This window comes from Panthera uncia, assembly GCF_023721935.1.
Source record: "Panthera uncia isolate 11264 chromosome C1 unlocalized genomic scaffold, Puncia_PCG_1.0 HiC_scaffold_3, whole genome shotgun sequence".
Classification (NCBI taxonomy): domain Eukaryota; kingdom Metazoa; phylum Chordata; class Mammalia; order Carnivora; family Felidae; genus Panthera; species Panthera uncia.
Window position 1 is genome coordinate 72,068,693 of NW_026057584.1, and position 21,837 is coordinate 72,090,529.

Consider the following 21,837-nt stretch of genomic DNA (forward strand, 5'->3'; position numbering starts at 1 on the left):
CTACTTTAACCCACAGTATGCTGAACCCTTTGTTTACAGAATTTGTATTCAAGTATTCTAAAATTTAAGTTTTCAAACTTTCATAAAAGTAGAGAGATCAACAAACCACCTCCCCAATCTAAGTTACAACATTATGCCATACTTTTTATGCTCCATTTATCTTTCTTTTCTACTATTATAGAATTTTAAAACAGATCCCTCACATCAGATCATTTCAACTCTAAATACTTCCATATGTAGCTCTGTAAAATAAGGACTTCGCAAAACTACATTTATTCCACCATATAATGAGTTCACAGTCAAATTTTCCTGATGTCTCAAAAATTTCTTTCTTCAGTTGGCTTGTACTAGTCAGGCTGAAATAAGATTTACTGATGGCATTGGACTATGATTGCTACTTAAGTACCTTAAATCTAAAAAGAGGCTCTCATACCCTCATTTTCATGTTCTTGGCTTACTGAGGGAACCATAGCAACAAACTCATAGGATGCTCCACATTCCGAGCTTGTGTGCAGGTTTCTCATGGTGGCATTAAAACATCCTCTAACCTCAGTATGTCTTATAAACAGAAAGTTAGAGCTAGCAGCTTTCAGGTCAAACTCTTGTGGTTAGAATACTTTATGGATGGTGCTGTATACTTTACATCTTGTCATACTGTAACGCTTAGAGTTGCTAAGATCAGTCAGCCAATTCAAGTGATGGCAGCCCCATCTTTCCATATTTTCAAGTTCATCATCAACCTGTCTCCTAGTGCAATGGTTTCCAATGTTGGCTGCACACTGCAATCACCTGGGATGGGGTAGGTGCAGAGTTTAGAAACTATCACTGACTGAGTCCCATGCCCAGAGATTCCAATTAGAGATTTAAAATATTAAATATTTAAGATATTAGGAGTTTAAAAACTCCCAAGATGATTCTAATGTGCAGCCAGGATCAAAATACAGTGGTTTTTGCATACACTGACAATCTTTGCTTGAACCATTTCATTAGAGCATGCAAATTGGTGATTTTTCTAATTTTATTGTTCTTTCTACATTTATCAGCAGGAATTCCTTTGGCGTATTTAGATACCTTAAGATAGCTATTAATGGCCAGGATTATTTGGTTATCCTAAAAATAATCTGTACAGGATAGTAGGATAAACTTTTAATTCTTCTCTTTAATTACCAGTAATTAAATTAATTTACTTTTGAGTAAGGCAGTGATTCTCACACTGCACTGTGTGATCATCAGGGCATATTCAAAAAGTTGATGCCTGCTTCGGGCCCCAGACTTCAACAGTTCTGCAGGCAATTTTAATGTACAACAAAGTTGGGAACCTCTGGAGGTGTTAGTACCCGAATTACCTCCAATGGTGATAAACAAAAGTTTGTTGTTTGCTTGTTCCAGTAGTGGTTGTTGCATTTCTGTTGACAGAAAAATGTATGTGATCGTTTTGACCCAGATATGAAAAGAAAAGAAAGAAGAGCTGACAGGAAACATGACAATTTTATTAAATTCCAAGATCAGGTTGATCTCCAACTTCCATAAGAACTAATCAAATGATAGAAAGGTCAGTAGTTTGCTGGTCTCCACACAATGTTCTGATTTAATGAATATTTCAGAATTATTTAAGTGATTTTACTGTTAAATCTGTCTATAAAGCTTATGATATAGGGCATTTGGAAACAAATGGCTTTTTAAAGCCTAATAACTCACTAACATTTTATATATTCATGAAAATTTACGCTCCTAGACTCTGGCAACATAGCAAGCATGGATAGGCATAGCAGTTGGTATGGAATATTTGTAGGGACCCCCTCAGACTCTGACAGTCAGCACGAAGGTTGTTTTGAAGTAAAGACATTTGAAATTCAACAAATGTAGAAACAAGCCTTCTTGGAGCATCCCTTATTTCACTAAAAGCAGAAACTTCTGGGAGTGAGGCTGCCATGGGTCCCTTCTGCGGGAGATTCATGGCATGAAAAAAAAAGTGGGAGGACCACTTGTACCTGCATAAACAAACATTATTGCAAAATTTCTTGGATCCCCATTGTTCCCCTAGGAACCTATTTGTTTTTCCCCCAGAAACCCTTTCTGCCCACTTCCTCTCCCCCATTAAGCTAGGTAGATAACCCCTAGTGTAGTCATTTAGGTAAACTACTTTCGTGAGCTCCTATGTGTATCTGAATACTTTGGGATTATTTTTCTATTAACTTAACTATTGTCAGTTAAATTCACTGGCTTCCTCAGTCACTTAACCTAAGAAGGCAGAGGAAAAGCCTCACTCTTCCCACATATTGTTAAGCATTTTTGGTGGGCAGTTGGACAATATGTGCCCCTAAAGCCCCCGTATACACACTTGCCCAGGCAGTTCCACTTAAAAAAATGTAAGTGACAAAGATACTCAGATGTGCAGAGAAACCGTTTACCATTGTTCGTCAAAGTAAAAAACTGGAAAAAAAAATTTACTAATAAGGGATTGCTTACATAAATTTTCTAAACCATGGGTATTTAACCATTAAAAAAGAGGTGGGTCTTTATATACTGATAACAGAAATACATGCTTGGTTTTCACTATGCCGTTAAGGAAAAAACCTACATTATAGAACACTGTATAATATATCCTCACTGAATTAAAAACAAAACAAAGCCAAAGGTGTGTGTGTGTGTGTGTGCGCGTGTGAGTAGGTATCTACAGAGGTGTGTGGGGCAATGGCCATTGTATAGAAAGATGTGGGAATGAAGGAAATTTTACCTTTACTCCAAGTTCTTCAAGACTTACTTTTTGTAAAATATAGAAGGCCTTTTGTAATAAAACATTAACAAGTTAAGAGAACCTTTTTGTGGTGATCAGGAAGCTATAGTGTTGTAGCTGTGGTAAGAAGAATATCATGACTATGTAGCTAAAAAGGCCTGAAAAAATAAGGGAGGAAAAACTTGGCTGGTTTTAACAGAAAGTCGTATTCCTCCTGTTATTTAGAAGAGAAACAGGAAGGAACGAATATATGATGAAATTTTGTCATTTAGCCATAATAAATCATAACATCCAAAATCCTCAATAGTCCTTTATACATGATTGCTAATCTAATATTCTATTTATGAACATGTATAATATAACTTCCTATTCTATCTCCTTTATAAATCCGGCACATTTCTACTGAGGCATAAAGTGTTCCCATTTAAGTTTGTGTCCTATCTCATGATGTGCTGATGCTTTTTTGTATTGTAAATTACTTGCTCCAGATGGAGGAAAAAAAGAAATAAATTGACTTAGGGCTAGTCTCACATTTATCTTTTACCTTCAGTATTTATGTTTTGTTTTTTTTTTTTAACCCACTGCAGTGGGAAGAAAGTCGTATCTATACATTTTAGGAACAAAATTTAAATATGTAAACAAAATACAAAACCCAACCCCTATAAAGTCTTAAAATTAGTAGTATACATTAACTATTAATGTCAGTATGTACCACACAATAATGATTTAATGGACAGTATGTTAAAATTATGGCACTTAAATACATACTCCACAATAAATGGATGTGGCACTGTGAAGTTAAATTACCCTATCAGTTTAAAATTTCTGTTTTACCACCATCTTTTTCATTCCCTTTCACATTTTATTGTCAAATATCCACTATTTCAACTGAATGAAATCATTAATATTTTCTCTCTTACTCATTACTTATTACAATAGGCCCACCCAAGGCTCTCTACCCCTTAATGCCTTCTGGGTCAACGAGAAATTTCCCTTACTCTTATTCTCCTGTGTCCTTTGCTAACTCGTTGCTTTAGGAAAAACTCTAATCTTATGGCTTCTTTATTTTCTTAGAAGTAGTAATTCCCAATCAGTTATTTAACATTCATTAATATCTGCTCTTGAGACTATTTCTTGAGCACTTTCTTCTAGTGAAAGGGAGCCAGATTCCTTGGCCTGTGGGCACAGACAGGTGCACTCAGGTTCAGAAGGGGGCCCCTTCTCATCTGCAGGGAAGGGGAGGGTGGGGGGCTGCCGGAAGAAGGCTAGGATTCTCAGGCTGATGCCATGCTGCTCCCCTCCCCTCATTTTACACATAAGTACTAAAACTGGAAACTGCCTAGACTCTAGTATTTTTTTCCTGGAACGGAAAAACTGTGAAATTGTGACTTGTGGCACAATTCACTTTACAGGATGTGGCTGGAGGATTTAAGTAAAAGCCAATGAACACTTTGACAAAAGGACTCAATTTATGGCTTCAACAGCTTCTTTCTGGTGGGCAACACAAACTATGTATCTTTTGTGTGTGTGTGTGTGTGTGTGTGTGTGTGTGTGTGTGTGTGAGAGAGAGAGAGAGAGAGAGAGAGAGAGACAGAGAGAGAGAGAGAGAAAGAGTGTGTGTGTGTGTGTGTGTGTGTGTGTGTGTGTGTGTGTGAATTGGTGTGCTTTTTCTTAAAAGAGAAGCCCAAGGGTTCCACCTCCTTTTTTTTCTTTAAGGACTATTTTGCATAATATTTTCCATCAAGAAGAATTATAATCACATGTGCATATATTTGTATTCTCACTTTCCTCCGGCTTTTATCTATTATTCTATTATATATGTTTATGATTATGGTGTTTATTTTCTATCTTATTGTATGTGGTCTTAAAAGCTACCTCAAATTTTGGCAGAACATAAGAGACTGTACAAATGCATCAAATTTTAAGAGAGGTGAAGATGTGAACAATGGAAAAATGGAACACTAATAAAAGAGAAAACAGAAAGGAACATTAAGACAACATTCCCTCCTCACTGCTCTTTAGTGGAACATACATAAAAAAACAAAAAACACAAGGTTATAAGAAATGCAAGGCTATAAGGAAAAGACAGAGCCAAAACAAAACGATAAACTCTCTTCATAAAAGACAAAAGGATGCGCATTTTATGTTTATAGAGAGTAGATATGTAACACTGCTAAGCTAGAAAATACGGAATAATGAAGAGAGGGAAACAGAAAAGCAAGATAACAATAAAGCATAAATACTTCAAAACAACTTTATTACTTCCGGGGAAGCTTCTCCTTAAGACTCCTTCCCAACCAGCCTGAGAAAACTGTAGAGGGGATGGTTCTTCCTTGTGTTTTGGGAAGTAATCTCTTTGAGCCCCAAACTTAAAAAGCTTTGGCTTTTTACTTTCATACAGCCTACTATCCCTCATACAAAAATCAACCAAACGACTGTCAGACCAAAGGACCAACCAACCCGAGCAAACAAACAGAGGGATTCTGCTGAACTGAATCATAAAGAAATGGAAATCTTTTCAGCCTAGGGCATCCTGAGCTCTTCCTTAGAAAATGACTCTGCAGTAAGTCAGCTATTTAAAAACAAAATTCAGCAGCTGGTCTCAGGTTCTGGCATTTCAACAGAATGTGTAACATCCTGAAAACACCAGAGTAGGCAGGGATCTCTCCCAGGTAGTGATCAAACCATTGCCCTGTTAACAATTTACCTTATTGCTAAAAGGCTTTTTAAGTTCCAAGATTTTCAACTCAAGTTTGTAATATGTATATAAAGGTAGAGCAATTGTCTGCAACAAAATGTTCAAAACATTGAAGAAAAATGAGGAACAATAAGAGACTTAATCCTAAATCTTTTCATGTAATCCTTTCTTATTTAGGAAACCAAGAAAATTGAACAAAGATGTTACTTTTGTCAAGATCTAGTCAAAGACAAAGACAAAGACTACCTCTATCTATCTATCTATCTATCTATTAAATTTTAAGCCACCCCTGCCCTTATTCTGGTCAGGACTACCAAATTCTAAAAATGAGAGGATTTTTATACTACATTTAGTATTTCTGCATGCAATGTGGTAAAGAGAAGATAAGAGTTAAACTTAACAGAAAAAGCAGCAAAACTGACATTTTATGCTATTATTTACTTGCAATCAAACTTCTAAAGATATCTATCACTACTTAGAAAAAGAAACATGAAACAAATCAGATTTTACTCCTTTATGCATACAATCAAATTTCAGTTTTCTACCCTTATCTTTGTAGCTTATTGCCATGGTTACAATTTAAATGTCATAAGTGTGGCTGAAACGTAGGCAAATTTAAGAAAGCACACAAGTAACGTTATTATAGTTAAAATAATAGAAAGTGGAGTAAATAGCAGTTGTGATTGTAGTGTGTGAAGATTAATACACTCCTTCTCCCCCCAAAAGCAAAAAACAAGGTCAGTAAATGTAACTAACACCTGCCAGATCTGAATAGGAGTTTGGTATGAGTATACTCTGACAAAAGTAAGGGATGAAGCATAGTTATTAGGTGTGAATTACAAATGTAGCTGTGGTGAAGACAGATGAATTATTGGAGTTGTATTTCCCTAACGTTAAAGTATTTGGGGAGGAACTCAGACAATACACACACACACACACACACACACACACACACACACACACGCATCTATATTTAACTCATTAGTAAATCGTGAAGATGGTGGTCGAACGATGCTGAGTAAATGTACTAGAGGGGAGGGAGGTAGAAAGGACAGCAAGGCCCCAAATATTTCATTCTGTTATGTGTCTTCCTAATCAAAGCTCATTCTCTATATATGTAAATCAACACAGTTGTACACTGCCTGGCTGGCTTTTGGTAGTTAGAAACCACCGAACTGCCTTTTCTGGCTCAGCTCAGCCGGGGCAGAATGGTGTGTGTCAGGAGCGGAACTGTACTAAGAAGATCCAGGATGTTCTCCGGCTCTGCTCTAGGCAGCATTTCTGGCTTGGCTTTATCTCCTTCCTGGTTCCAGCTAATGCTGGAAATCTCCCCCTGCCCTACTTCTCACCACTGCTCCAGTTTGGAAACAAAACCACCTAATCCATTGCCCCCTCAGTCCTAGAAACAGTGGCAGCTTTGGTTATGATCAGTCTCATGGGCGTTTGAGTATGCTGTTTAATTTTCCCAAACCTTCCAATGCGCCCTTGAACTATAAACCTCCCTGAATCAAATCCCTCATATGGAACTAGCTGCCATGAGCTTGGTTTTCCTGACTTGACTCTGACTAATATAGTTATCATCCTTGGTCTACAAAAAGCTCGTGCCTATCAAACACTTGCACTGCAACAAAAAAGGGCAATATATAAGAGATTTTTAATAAAACGATGATGCCAATGAGGAAGTATGAGAGGATCAACCTCACATTCCTAAAGGGAGGGAAAAATAATATAATCTTTTCAGGCAAACAACTTGGTTACACATATCAAGAGGCTTAAAAATGTTCATATACTCTAATATTTTTTCTTTAAAAGTATAGCCTACGATAAATCAAAAGTACAGATATAATTTTATGTACAGGGATGTTTCCCACAATGTTATATAATTGTAAAAAAAATTAGAAACAACCTTAATGTCCAGAAATAGAGATATCAGTAAATATGGCATATATCTGTCGTTCCTCTTTATAGCCCCCCCTCCTCCAATTTCAAGTGGATAGCACCATGATGTAGGTGCTCAACATCTACCTCCACTAGACCTGAAGCACTTAAGAGGACAAGGATATTTGTTTTAAAGATTGACAGCTATGTGCTAGACAACTGTTTTAAGGCTCTCAAGAAATATTTCTGGAATAAATTAATGATGTACTGTTAAAGATAAACTTACAGAAGAATTTTATATGAAATGGCAAATTTTTGCCACAGACAAGTACGAAACGCACTACTGTGTGCTTAGTATTTTTCTTTACATTTTTCAAATCACTTTTTAATAGTTTATAGAGCTGCTATTTCTCCTGAAGAATATTTAAATCAGGCAACTTTTTTGCTCAAAGCATTTTCAGTGACTCTCCATGACCTGTGGGAGAGTTAAAAGTCACCAGTATTTACAAATCTATTTTGACCCAATGTGGCTATCTAGACTTTGCACACTTTGCCATCTCTCAAACCAGTTTTAAATGTTCATATGTGACATTTGTTGTCTCTTTTGCTGCCTAGTGACAAAGCGCTCTCTGCAGTAGGCTGTCCATTTACAACAATGTCTCCCACACAATATACATTTGGCATCTAACCACATACTATTTCATGGTATGATTTTCCTTATATTAAGCTACTGTTTGTGAGTCTTATCGTTAAGTAGCTTTTCATATGTCTTTGCCTAATCTATGGCTTGAGTAAACAATTCATGGGAATTGGGAATAGCTTCCTTATAAAACAGTGGAGTGCCTTGTATGCACTATAAATAACCCTGGAATCCTAATACCAGGTTTTGGTAAACTCAGATATCAGACATTTAGTGATCTGAGTTTTATTCAAGATCAAAATCTGTCTAAAAATTGTCAAAGTATTTAGATAACAAGGCTTATTCTAGTATTTATATATTGATAACATTGTCCTTTATGTTATAAGTTCCAAGGAAGATGCAGAAACATGTACGTGGTGCACCAATCACTGTGTGACCAGCAATGTGTATAGGACTGGGTCCGTGATGTAGGTGCTCAACATTTAATGAATGAACACTGAATATGAAGTCATCAAATATTTATGAAGATGGCAGATACTCTCCTTAATGTAATTCATCCTTTCTACGAAGTGAATTTGGAGTGAAAAGAAAGATAAGGAAATTATATTAGAAGCTTCTGGATTCTATTAGAAGCTACCATATAGTCTGCATCTGGATACATAAAGGATATGAATGTTTCAGGCAACTCTTGAGTGCGGGAAACACTACGAAAGGAAAAATCTTGATTTATATAAATGATCAGTCAACTTTCCCAGATTATGCAGGAACTTTTGTGAGGGCATCCCTGTACTTTCTTATGATAGAAAAGAAAATATTCAGATGATATGTGCCTATATTAAAAATGTCCAGTGGTGATAACATTGACATGCTGATGTCCAGTGCTTTAACTTTCTTTATAGCTGATATCTTTAAGTCTACTCAACAATGTTCAAACGAATCAAGCAAAGTAAGAACTATTTGAAAGTGAAGGAGCTCAGGAGTGTCACTACAAGAGGCAGTAAACTGAGAAAGCAAGCTATATGAATGCTCTTTTTGTGTGTGCAAAACATAAGAAATATTTTTTGTATGATAAAAACTCATACCTGTTGATCTCCAAGGAAATGACTTCTCAGTTGAGCTAGAGAAAAAAGGGAAAAAATGAAATATTTACTTCCTTTGTCATAACATTTAACTGTGGACCTATTTTGCACATAAACATCTAATTTTCACATTTCATTACATAAAAGTATAAAAGTCTCAAACAAAATTTAAAGCCACTCTTTTAACTAAGTTAATTTTAGACATATTTAAGCTTCCATATCAATTTGGGACGAAACTAGTTCTACTTGGAAATTAAGGCAAATTATAAAGTGATATAAGATTCTTCTTGGATAAGACAAATAAAATAGCACAACTATGCATGATATTCATGGTACTTATGTATTATGTTGCTTTTTGTGATATGAAAACTACATATACGTTAAAAAGAACATATACGTTATATACATAGAAGTTATTATACATGTATACATTGACTACAACACATTAAAAAGGACCCAAAAGGCTGTTAAAAACTTCATTCTAATTCCTGTTAAAAGCCCCGGAAACTAAAAATAAATACATACACACATGCACACATACAAACATAAATGTCTAGAAACTATAATCGGCACAAAATTTATTGGTTAGTTTGAGCTGGATGTTAACCTTATATAAGGTTTTAGGGGCACCTGAGTGGCTCAGTGAGTTATGCCTCTGACTTCGGTTCAGGTCATGATCTCATGGTTCCTGGGTTCGAGCCCCATGTTGGGCTCTGTGCTGACAGCTCGGAGCATAGAGCCTGTTTTGGATGCTTGTCTCTAACCCTGCCCCTCTCCTGCTTGTGCCCTCTGTCTCTCTCTCTCTCAAAACTAAACATTAAAAAAATTTTAAAAAATATATAGGGTTTTAAAAATCAGAATATTTTAGCTATACATGTCTCTTAGTTTATAGAGTACCAATTTAATACATTTCTTCATAAAAACATATCTGTGCCCCCCCCCCCCAACCCCCACCCCCACTTGCCAAATACAGCAAAGCATGGTGCTAAGGGGACAGTGAAGTAGAACACAGGAACAAGAGGCTGGATTATGAAGTATTTATTAAACTCTTGATGAAGCACTTTACATATATTATCTCCTTTTTATTGTCCACAACAACCTTCTGAAAAGATACATCATCATTCTTATTTTACAGGTAAAGAAACTGGTCAAAATCTTATGCTAGTAACCAGAATTGGCTGGGATTCAAACCCAGGATGGTCTGATTCCAAAGTCAGGGCTTTTCACTAGTGTATATGGCAGAACGGCTTGCGATCTCATTTTTCCATTAACCATGTAAACACACACACACACACACACACACACACACACACACACACACACACTATGCCTAGAAAGAAAGAAGTCTGGAAAAATAAAAACCCAAATGTTAGCAGTTATTTCTGTGGGGTACAATTAAAATGTCTTTTTTTTCCTTCTTAAACATTTTACTTTTTTGAAATCAGGAAAAATGCACATATTGACTTATTTTTAGGGTGTTTATTAAATTTAAGGAAAAGGTGTGTGACTCTGGACTTAAGGAAACACTATAAAATACAGGACATGGAACAGAAGAAGGGAGCAGTGTTTTTAGTGCTATAGCTCTCAGATTTAAAGTTCTCGTTAACCCCCTGTTATTTCCCCAATTCATAAAGTGGTTAATGAAACTCTAGATTTAATAAGAACTCCCTGAACTTCAACTTTGTGTGTGATTTGCCTTTACTTTGGTCAGAGCCCTAGCAGTTTACATTCTGGGACCTTGAACTAGCAGCAAGCAGGGGAGGGGCATGCCCCCAGTGAATGCGTATCTCTATTACTCTGTTGATGTTCCTTTATCTGCTGCACTCCTACCTGATTTCAGAAGGGACTGATGGGACAGGAAAAGGTGAACATTTGGTCAGATATGAGTTAGGGCACATTTGTCTTCTTGCTCCTGAGGGAAGGTTATTACATTCTGTGACTCCAAAAGTGGTTCCCTACACTGAATTTCAACTTCTCTTAAATCTGTTTTTATTTCACTCTATCATCTAAATTAGTTTTCTAAATACTGAGGTTGATATTACCTAACTGTGTTCCTTTCAAAATGTTCATACTTTTGCCAATAATAAAATATGTGATAAATTAAAAACTGCCATCTAGAGTTGTTTAATGTACCTCAAGTTTCTTGGGAATAATATCATGAAAATTATTATCTTCTGAGTATGAAACTTACATAAACTTTAATGAAATACTTTCACTAGATTTTTTATTCTTATAATTATAGATAACAGAATATAATTCAGGTTGATTTCTCAAATTGGGCAAGGGTTGTGGCTATTTTGCTCATCTTTTTAATGTCAAGTGCCTGTCATACTATCTCACACATAGCAGATGCTTAATATATGTTGTTGTTACAACAGATTGGGTAGAATATCAAGTTCTTAACTGTCCGCACTGATCAGGTATACATAAGTGATCAAGCAGGCAACTTATTCTCATCCATTCTAGGTAGAAAATTGCAGTAGCCTCGGTTAGGCAAACAGCTTTTTTACTGCTGAAAAGGCCTTTGATCATCAAAATGCAATAAGCCATTCCTAGGTGAAGTGAAGGCAACAGGAAGTCTCGGTTAATATTTTTCTCTATTTTAGGTAAAAGATAAAAATCATTAGGAAAATAAACTAATATTAGGATCAAAAACAAGCAAAAATTTCCATGGTATTTTTTTTTGAAGACCTGTGTGTTCAGCCAAATTACTTCACACTAATCTTACAATTCTGTTATAACTGGTCACTGCATGTTATTCAGAATGGTCAATTTTCTCTTGAATCATTCACTTTAAATGATTCTCAAATCGTTCAATACTCTGGGATTCGGGGATCAGACAATAAATATGTGCAATTTTGAAATGCTATTTTAAGTCACTGAACATAACCTGCTTTTCTCAGAACAATTAGAGGTGGCCCCCATGTTAGACATGTAGGCTTCTTCTCCCTTCTTCCCTTCCTCTCTCCAACCATCTAATCCTAGAAACACTTGCCCAACTTGTACTGTCTACAACGTGTCTATAGGCACTGTGCCCACAAATGATTCCATCCTATTCCCTTTCTTATCCGAAGATTCCAAGTGACTCGTGTCCTAGGAGCTTCTGCTGGAATGTAAAACACATTTTAAAATACAAGAACTGAATCATCCAGGTTAACTTTGTTTCAGTGGAAAGATGCATTCACAATTTCTAATAGCTTAATTATCAACAACCTTCTAGAATGAAATTCTTAAGTCTGAGACTGTGGAGTCACACAGTGAACAATTAGAAGTTCATTAGCAAATTAGTAAATCAAGGCTGTTCGTTTTAATGTGGACAATATTAGTTTTATTTTAAAGAAGACACCATGCTTTCCTCGTAATGTTATAAAAATATATGTAGTAAATCATTGTAAAATTAAATGTTTTATTTTTCATTTCGCAGACATAAACGGATGCAAAAATATCTTTGCTAGGTGTGTATGGTTGCATAATGTCTTAAAAACCCCTAATCATTACCACCTAGTCGCTCAAAGTGAAGAGCATGGAATCATTTTATTGTTTTCCACCCACTAGTGTGCAATCTCCATGAGGGCAGGAAAGTCTGCCTTATTCACAGACGTACTTCCAGAAACTAAGATAGTCCCGGGCACACAGCAGCCACTTAAAACATACACCTTTTGAATTCATCCCTACTACCACAGACACAGTTCGGGCCTTCATCCTCTCAGTGTGTTGTGGCTGGATCATCCTTCCAGGCTCTCCTCCACACTGCCGCTGCAGCGATTTTTCAAACCCTCGGATATCTGACATCACTCTCGTGATGCTAACGCATAACAGACCCACAGAGGAAACAGCTCAAACATCTTGGTATGCCCCAGACGGCCCTCCACCACCCAGGTCCTTCTAGTCTGCCCTTTTCCACACAAACCTACATTCCAGGCACTTCTAATTACTTGCAGTTCCCCCACATACCGCGCTGCTTCATGCTTCCAGCGCAATTTTGGGGATAGAATGTGCGGAAACACAGTCTGGAAGCTCTTTCAGAATTACACAAATTCTAGAGTGGCCAATGCAGGTAACCTGTTACAACATATATGTCATACACCCATGAAATTGAATATGCTGATAAACTTTACTCCATATCACTTAATAACAGAAATTTTTTTGAAAAATAGTATACTTAAGTCTGCACCCAATTTCCTTCCAATTCTATTTCTGATGTGGGCTAGCCTGCGTTAATGGACACTAGTAGGTAAACAGTAGTGGAGGGGGCAGTAGAGATTTTGATGGAGCCACATAGAGTAATGTTAGCATGTCATTTCTCTCTCTCTCTCTCCTAGGTCTAGATGGGGTTCTTTCCATTAGTAGTAGTGCAGGCTACTATCATTACTCTCCTACAAGACACACTGAATTGAATAGAACCCCAGAGTCATTTTTCTGTTGAAAAGAAAGTCAGGCCTCAGCCTGAGACTAGAACGTGGTCAAACTGCAAAACTTACTGCTTTGTTTTATGGAAAACAAATTCTCTGTATTAACAGTGAAGGCAACCAACAATAAGACAAAAAGGTAACTTCCTGAATGGAAGGAGAGGTCTGCAAATGATGTATCTGATAAGGGACTAATATGCAAAATAAAGAGAAAACTTACACAACTCAACAGTAAAAAAAAACCCAAAAAACCCCATATAAGCTGATTAAAATGGGCACAGAACTCAAATAGACATTTTTCCAAAGAAGACATCCAGATGGCCAACAGATATGTGAAAAGATGTTCAACATCACCATCAAAATAAAACCTTATATCTGCCAGAATGGCTAGAATGAAAAGAAAAAAAAAAGACAAATAACAAGTGTTAGGGAAGATGTGGAGAAGAAGTAACCCTCATGCACTACTGGTAGGAATGTAAATTGGTACAGCCATTATGAAAAACAGGATGGAGGTTCCTCAAAAAATTAACAGAACCACTATATGACTCGGTAATTCCTCTCCTGGGTATTTAACCCAAAGAAAATAAAAACACTAATTTGAAAACATATATATTCCCCTATGTTTATTGCAGCATTATTTACAGTAGTTAATCATGGAAGCAGCCCAAATGACCATCGAGAGATAAAGAAAATATGGAGTATAAATACACAAAGGAATATTATTCAGCTATAAAAAAAAAAAGAGAGCTTGCCATGTGTGACAACATGGATGAACCTGGAAGTATTATGCTAAGTGAGGAAAGTCTGAGAAAGACAAATACCATATGATTTCACTTATATATGGAATCTAAAAAAACAAAACAAAGAAACAAAAAGCAGAAACAGACTATAAATATGGAAAACAAACTGATGGTTGCCAGAGGGGAGGAGGGTGGAGGATGGGCAAAGTGGGAGAAGGGGAATAGAAAAAAAATCACCTTAAGAAATTTTACACACACACACGTACATATGTGTATATACAGAACCCTCATTAATAGTTTAAAATTTGAGTATAGTCAATACGAAGGTAAATTTCACTTGTATTAATGGAGAGGAATCACTGTAATGAATTATTTGGACTTTTGCTTATAAGAGTATGGGTGTGTGCCACTGTCTAGACTATGTACTCTTTACAGCATTCTCCCTGATGATCACCAATTATCCTTCAAGAATTAATAATAACAAAAAGAATTCAATGAAATTTGATCACATCCTCCTTTAAGTGAACAATGTGCCCAGTAACCTATCTCAATTTTAGGTCTTTTTGTATGATTTTAATTGTAGTAGTTGTTTACCTGCTTCAACTACCAAACTATGACCATCTTCTTGAGGGTAAAGTTTGTGTTTTAATTCTGTCTGTATCAACTAGCTAGCATTGAGTAGATAGCTGATCTTAATCTTAGCTCTTTGGATTCTTTTTTTCAAGGCTAATTCTATGTGATTTTAGAAATTCTTTTATTAATTTTTTAAATGTTTATTTTTGAGAGAGAGAGAGACAGAGACAGAGAGAGAGAAGCAGAGAGGGAGGCACAGAATCCAAAGCAGGCTCCAGGCTCTGAGTCAGCCTGATGTGGGGTTTGAACTCATGAACCGTGAGATCATGACCTGAGCCAAAGTCGGATCCTTAATCGACTGAGTCACCCAGGTGCCCCAGAAATTATTTCAATTATTCTATGAAGGGATCAGAATTCCCTCACCTTGATTTGGCTCTATTATAGTAAAGATGTTTATTGTATACATAACATGAATCCAATTAATAAATATCTGATTATCTACTGAGTGCCAGACATCATTAGAAGCTTCATTTGCAAAGTCCTTGTCTTCCAATGCTGGACTGTCATATAATTACTTATTATGGTACTTTTGTGACACCTCCAGTGGATGGTGTCAAGAGACTTTGGAAAGGCTGTTCTTAAAGACAGAAACCTTTAAAGAGGACTCTGATGGGCCCCGTAGTGTTTGAAGGAAGAAACATTCACCTATCTATAACAACCCAAAGTGTGAAACATTTGTCTTTTACAACAAAAAAACACAAGATCTAGCTCTCCTTCTACTCACCTAGCAAGAGAAGGTAAATTAGTATTGGGACCACTCAGGTGGAAACCGGAACATGAAGGCTCCAGTAGGAGAGAGATATAGCAATATGAAATGTATTACCAAATTCTAGAGTTCACTTCAATTCCCATGGATCAAAAATTGTAAAGGGCTAGTAATCAGCCAGTTTGGGAGACCACCAACATAATATTCTACATGTCCAAATAAAACATTTCTCCCTTTTGTATTATGACACTGTCTTCAAATGGTTATTTAAATCATCCCAATTTGGTAGCATTATATCATCTATTTATTTCACTATTACAACATATTCTTCCACAATGTTTTTAAAATGATTCTTAGGTGATCTTCCTTTACTGAACAGAGGTAATTAACAGACGAACACACATTAATCATATGTTCATTGACTATTTTTACTATTAGTTTCACTACTTTGAGTTCTGAGTATAAGTTCTGAGTCTCATACAAAAGTTCTGTATTTCTTCTGTACATGTAAACTCCTGAATTCAAAAATTATCACTACAGATGACATCTCAGTTGCTTAAATAAATTCCAAACTGAGTATCTTTCTCTAACAATTCATTATTGTCTTATTTTCAATTTATGATGCGCTTATTTTAAAAATCAACTTTCAACTTTTCACTTGTTATTGGTGAATATCCCAATATTATATTGGGTTATATATCCCAAACTGGCTTTATTATTCTACTAATTGGTGTTATTCTATTAGCAAGTATGTAGGTCTCCTGGATTCTAAATCCATTGTGAAAACTTCTGGTGACTCTCTATTAGTTTGTTATAATTTCCTTTATAATCCGTTGCTCTAATATTTATGTCTAATGTTAATTGATTCCGAGGTCCATTTCTGGATTAAAAAGAAAACAGCGGAGGGGTGGAGGGCACCTAGGTGGCCCAGCCGGTTGGGTGACCAACTCTTGATTTTGGCTCAGGTCATGATCTCAGGGCTTGTGAATTCAAGCCCTGCATTAAGCTTGCTGCTGTCATCATAGAACCCACTCAGATCTTCTGTCCCCTCCTCTGTGTCCCTTAATGCTTGTGCTCGCTTTCAAAAATAAGTAAATCTCTAAAAAAAAAAAAAAAAAAAGAAAAGAAAAGAAAAAAGAGGGGTGCCTGCATGGCTCAGTTGATTGAGTGTCCGACTCTTGTTTCAGCTCAGATCACAATCCCAGGGTCATGGGATCAGGCCCCATGTCAGGCCTGTGGAGCCTGCTTAAGATTCTCTCTCTTTCTCCCTCTCTCCCGTGGCCCCTGTCCTCCACTTGCTCTCCTCTAAAAATAAAAATAAAATAAAATAAAAAGGAAAGTAGTTTATTTGGGTTTTTATTTTCTGGCAATGAATTCATATTGCAATTACTTAGCACCTTGTTATCTTTTAGGCATTACAAATTGCTTTTTAATGAAATGCATCATAATCTTCTTAGATATGGACTCTGGGCTCCACAGTTCCCAGGTCACTTCGTATTTCCTAATATGTACCTAGGATTTTCTACCCCAGAAATCTAGCAAAATAACTACTAATGATTCTTAAGTTTTAGTCTCTACTTGGGAGTATTACAAGATAAATTTAAAACAAACTTCCTTAACTGAGTAACCGTTCTGGTAAACGTAGCTTTCTGTATCTTCATTAATTATAATAGTCAATTATGATATGGAGATAATACCATAACATACTTTAAGGTTTTTTTTTAATTTCTATTTAGTATTGCTTTGACTTCCCTTTTAATTTAGTACATTTAAAATTTAGCCGTGTTTCTCTTAACACATTTATAAAGTCTACTAGTTCCTTGTGAGTTCTTAGCTAGGTAGATAGCTTATTCTGTCCTTTAGCTTAATCTCGAGTGCTCTTGAATGCTTGAGAATGCTACTTCTTAAATATAATGTCTGTGGAAGTCCCAAGTCTTAAAAACAGTTACCATGTAAGCAGGTCAAATTTCTCTTCACCCTCAGCAAGAATACCCTTGAGCTTATTTTATGCTCATAATTAGCAGGGGGGGGAAGTGGGGTCTAGAAAATGGAGATGGAATCAAGACCTCTCTAATGCTATAAGCCAGCTTCTGGTGTTCCAAGAACTCATACCACCTACCAACAGGTATATACCTGTTCCACCTTCCACCAGGCTATATCAAGAAGTCAAAGATAGGAAGGCCAATATGTAGAACAGACAATGAAGGTGAATGCTTTACCTGGCTGAAGCAGAGGTGGGGAGCTGGAAGGCAAATAGCTAGCCCTATCAACGACACTGTTTTTAAGGGGCTCTGAGGACCCTAGTTTGAAAAGTCACTAGCCCATACACAATAAGGTTATCTTAGCAATAACACCCAGAAAGCAATCCTTCTTAGCATCTAACTACATTTTTAAGAGCCTCGTCCAAATTTTTTGTCTATTCATAATCAATCTCAACAAAAACAAAAACTCTTAGTCTAAATTTATGATTTTTCCAGGACTCAGGTTCCTTTCTGTGTTTTTATCGTGGTATCAGACCCTGCACAATTCTCTATTGGATGGAGACCGATTTCCTTCTTCCTAAGAAAGGACCACATGATCAGCAGCCAGGAAAAAGGAAACCATGATAACATGCTCATTATGGTAGTTTATTAATGTTTTTGTGTCTTATGGCTCTGAGTTGACCCTGAAATGGTATATGCTTATAATCTGGGCTAAGCAAGGCATAACATATGAGAAAGAGCAAAGGATCTCTTTTCATAATTGTTTATATGATCTGAGGCTGATATTGAGGTTAGAGAAAGGAAAGAGCACTTGCATGAAAAATGATGTCCTTCTTGTAGGATGCAGTTGTTCCTGACCCATCTTGTAGGATGCAGTTGTTCCTTGTGTACCAGGACACAAGCCCTGAGTCACCTTTCACTAGTGTGGATGGATTTGGGCTGATCCATCTGCAATCTACACCAAGTCACCTGGAGAGCCAACAGAAGGTGCAAACAGGAAGGCTGTAGAAGAGAAGGACTGATACTTCAAGGAATCTGGGAAAGATCTAAGACTTACAGTCTGAACCATATATTTCCTCTCAGTGACACTTTACCTGAAAAAACTGGTCATGCTCTCAAAATGTGCTTTACAAGTTTAGTCTTTAAAAAATCATGAGTAATAGGGACAACAAAGTCTTGGTTTTCATTGGCTGTTAGCAAGTTTAAAGTAAAATGTATACCCAGCCACTGTGGTGAACATTTGTGGTCTCATTACTGGCTCTATTAGTGTTCACCCTTGTTTTAATTCTTCATTCCACTTCTCCCCATGCTACTCTACAATAGCAATAGTTTTAGACTCCTATAACGGCTATATAAAATGAATTCTAGGAAGACGTAAGATATAAATAAGTAACACTCTGACCAGTCTCCTAAGGAGAAAATTATGTATTTAATGCAGAGCAAAAACAGTAAAGGAACAGATAATACTAGCCCTTTTAACAATTCAAGTAACTTTCATAGGGACTGGAGGTAAACACATTTTAGAAGATGTTAAATATTCTTTGACAAAAGCATTTTGTGTTAGTGCTTTGAATCTATGAATAAAAGATCCAAAAGACCATATGGGAAGGGGAAGATCAAAAAGGATGTAGTACTAGACAAAAATGAGACAAACAGTTCCCTCTGGTATCCCCATAAATTATATAGGAAACATGATTTCTGGTTAAGTCCATCCCACAACAGGTGTTCCAACCAGTAAAAGTAGAAATCAGAATAGAAGGGTTTTCTAACATTTCAGTTGACCTTTGAAAGAATGAAAGCAACTGAAAATAGTAAAATGGCTAAACACAATACCAGACTCTCTTTCCTAAGTATTGTGCCATGACTTAGGGTGCTATTTAGGCAAAGGTTTAGCCTTAGAATAGATGGGCTACTGCAAATTTTTTGTGTCCATGGTCTAAAAACTGCTATTGTCTCCCTCACTTCTGTTCTTTCCAAAACCTTCCAAAGGTGAAAAAAACAGAAATGAGAAACAGTTTTAAAGATGGAAAATAAAAAAAAGAGAAAGAACACACAAAAACACACTCTTTTTAGAAATGTATAAAACAATTTAAATCTTATATTTGAAAAAAAAAAGCTACACTGGTAGGGAGCAGGAGAAGGGTCCTGTTTTTCTACTTGCTCTGCAGGAGATTGAGCAGCGTTAACACAGAAAGAACTAAGCTGTGGAGATGTGTAGTAAGATATACTGGCTGGCATCCAAATTCCGTAAAACTCATCATTATAAATAGCTTTGTTTATGATGCATACAATTTCATTTTTTACTTTAGGCTTTAAAATGTTTTGAAAAGCCAATATAAAAGTTTACTTAAAAGGAATTTTAAATTATAAAAACCTAAATTTTTTATTAAGCATGTACTCCCCTGATTATTTATCCCATTTAGACATTCAAAAGCAAATGATTTATTCACATACAATTCTTTATACTCATATAAAGACACTATCAAATTTGGCATATGTCTAAAGAACGATATTCACTTTCTTTCCATTGATCAGCCAAAGGATTGATTTTTTTAATTTTTATAAACAGTAAAGTTTCTTTAACTTCTGAAAAAAACTTTTATTTTCACTATAAGTGTTAAAAGAAAGAACATGATATATTAAATTTCTCCTTTGCTTTTTGAAAAAAATTATGTTTCTCACTGTAACAGCATTTTCAGTTCTTAATTCACGGACAAGCACCATAAATAGCTGTTTTAGTGCTGAAGGAGGAATGAATTCACACGTGGGATAGACCCAGGATCATCAATAACTGTTCTGAAAAAAGAATGGACACAAGGATACAGTCAACATTTGGCATAGTATATGCTATGTTTCTATGTAAGACCTATGGAACTTAGGAAAGTGGTTCCAGAATGCTTAAAAGTCTTCTGAAAGCTCTCATAGATCCCTAATTTGTCACACATCCCCTCTGTTTATCTCTTCTCTGTTTATCCCCCACATGTAAGTGTTTCCAAACTACCAAACGGGAATGAAAAAGAAAAAAGCCTATTAGAACAAATGAGAAAGAGGGGTGCCTGGGTGGCTTAGTCAGTTGAGTATTCAGACTTCGGCTCAGGTCATGATCTCACAGTTCGTGGGTTCAAGCCCTGCATTGGGCTCTGTGTGGACATGTCAGAGCCTGGAGTCTGCTTCAGATTCTGTGTCTTCCTCTCTCCCTGCTCTTCCCCCACTTGCACTCTGTCTCTCAAAAAATAAACTTTAAAAAATTAACAAAAAAAAAGAACAAATGAGAAGGAATGACAACAATGATAATGGAGGGTCAGGATAAAGTCTCTTAAAATAGCATTTTGGATACAGAAAGGGTGATCCATAAACACTGTTCAGTGGTTGAACAGGCAATCTATGGCAAATAGACAAGGCAAGCATTTGGGCAAGACTGTATTAAATTTCTAGCTTTCATGTCCAGCATTATTCTTTTGAGAGATATGAATGAAAAGGACAATGGTTTGCAATATGACAGAAGAAGTGATTGATCAGCTTTATCTTTCCTTCTCCCTTTCAGTGCCCTCCCATTCATTGCCATAATAAGCCAACATTATTGATGGAAAAGGCAGCAAGAAATGTGTGGTGCACTCTGTGAAGATTCATAATCTATTCAATTTAAATAGTCTTTATTTGAACTATTAAAGAGAACATCCACCACTCAAATGTTAAGAAATAGAACCATCTCAATTTTGTAAAAATGAAACAGATAAATTTTAACCATAATTTCACTCAGAAAATAAAGAGCTCAATCACTTAACATTAAAAAAAACTTTTGTTATGCAATATTTAAAACACACACACACGTGTATAAAGAAGAAAACAGATTATAATAAATCCCTTATATCTTCATTACCCAGCTTTACCTACTATTTTCTTTACATTACTAGATTATTCTGAAGTGAAGTCTCTCAGACATCTTATTACTTCTGTAATAAATACTTTAGATGTACCTCTAGATACTTTAAAGAGATCATAACCACAATAACATTATCACAGCTAAAATATTAATAGTAAAATTCTTAGTATCAACAAATATCTAGTCATATTCAAATTCCGTGTTTCAATTTTTTTTTTTTTAATTTTTATTTTAGAGACAGAGCAGGCAAGCAGGGGAGAGGAGCAGGGGGTGGGGAGGGAGAGAGAGAGGGAGAATCTTAAACAGGCTCCATGCTGAGTACGGACGTGGGGCTCGATCACACGACCCTGGAATTATGACCTGAGCCGAAATCAGGAGTCAGATGCTTAACTGACTGAGCCACCCAGGAGTCCCTCAATTTTTTAACACAGTTGGTTTGTTTGAATCTAATC

The 21,837-nt window shown here is 36.2% G+C and overlaps 1 protein-coding gene across 8 annotated transcripts in view; it reads right to left on the minus strand.

Moving 5' to 3' along the window:
- Positions 1 to 21,837, minus strand: part of PKP4 (plakophilin 4) — a 237,356-nt gene that overhangs the window by 66,461 nt on the left and 149,058 nt on the right. For all 8 annotated transcript variants that reach the window (XM_049615607.1, XM_049615606.1, XM_049615605.1 and 5 more), the window contains exon 4: positions 9,036 to 9,070. In XM_049615607.1, the coding sequence (XP_049471564.1) occupies positions 9,036 to 9,070 (35 nt within the window). The remainder of the gene's footprint in view (positions 1 to 9,035; positions 9,071 to 21,837) is intronic.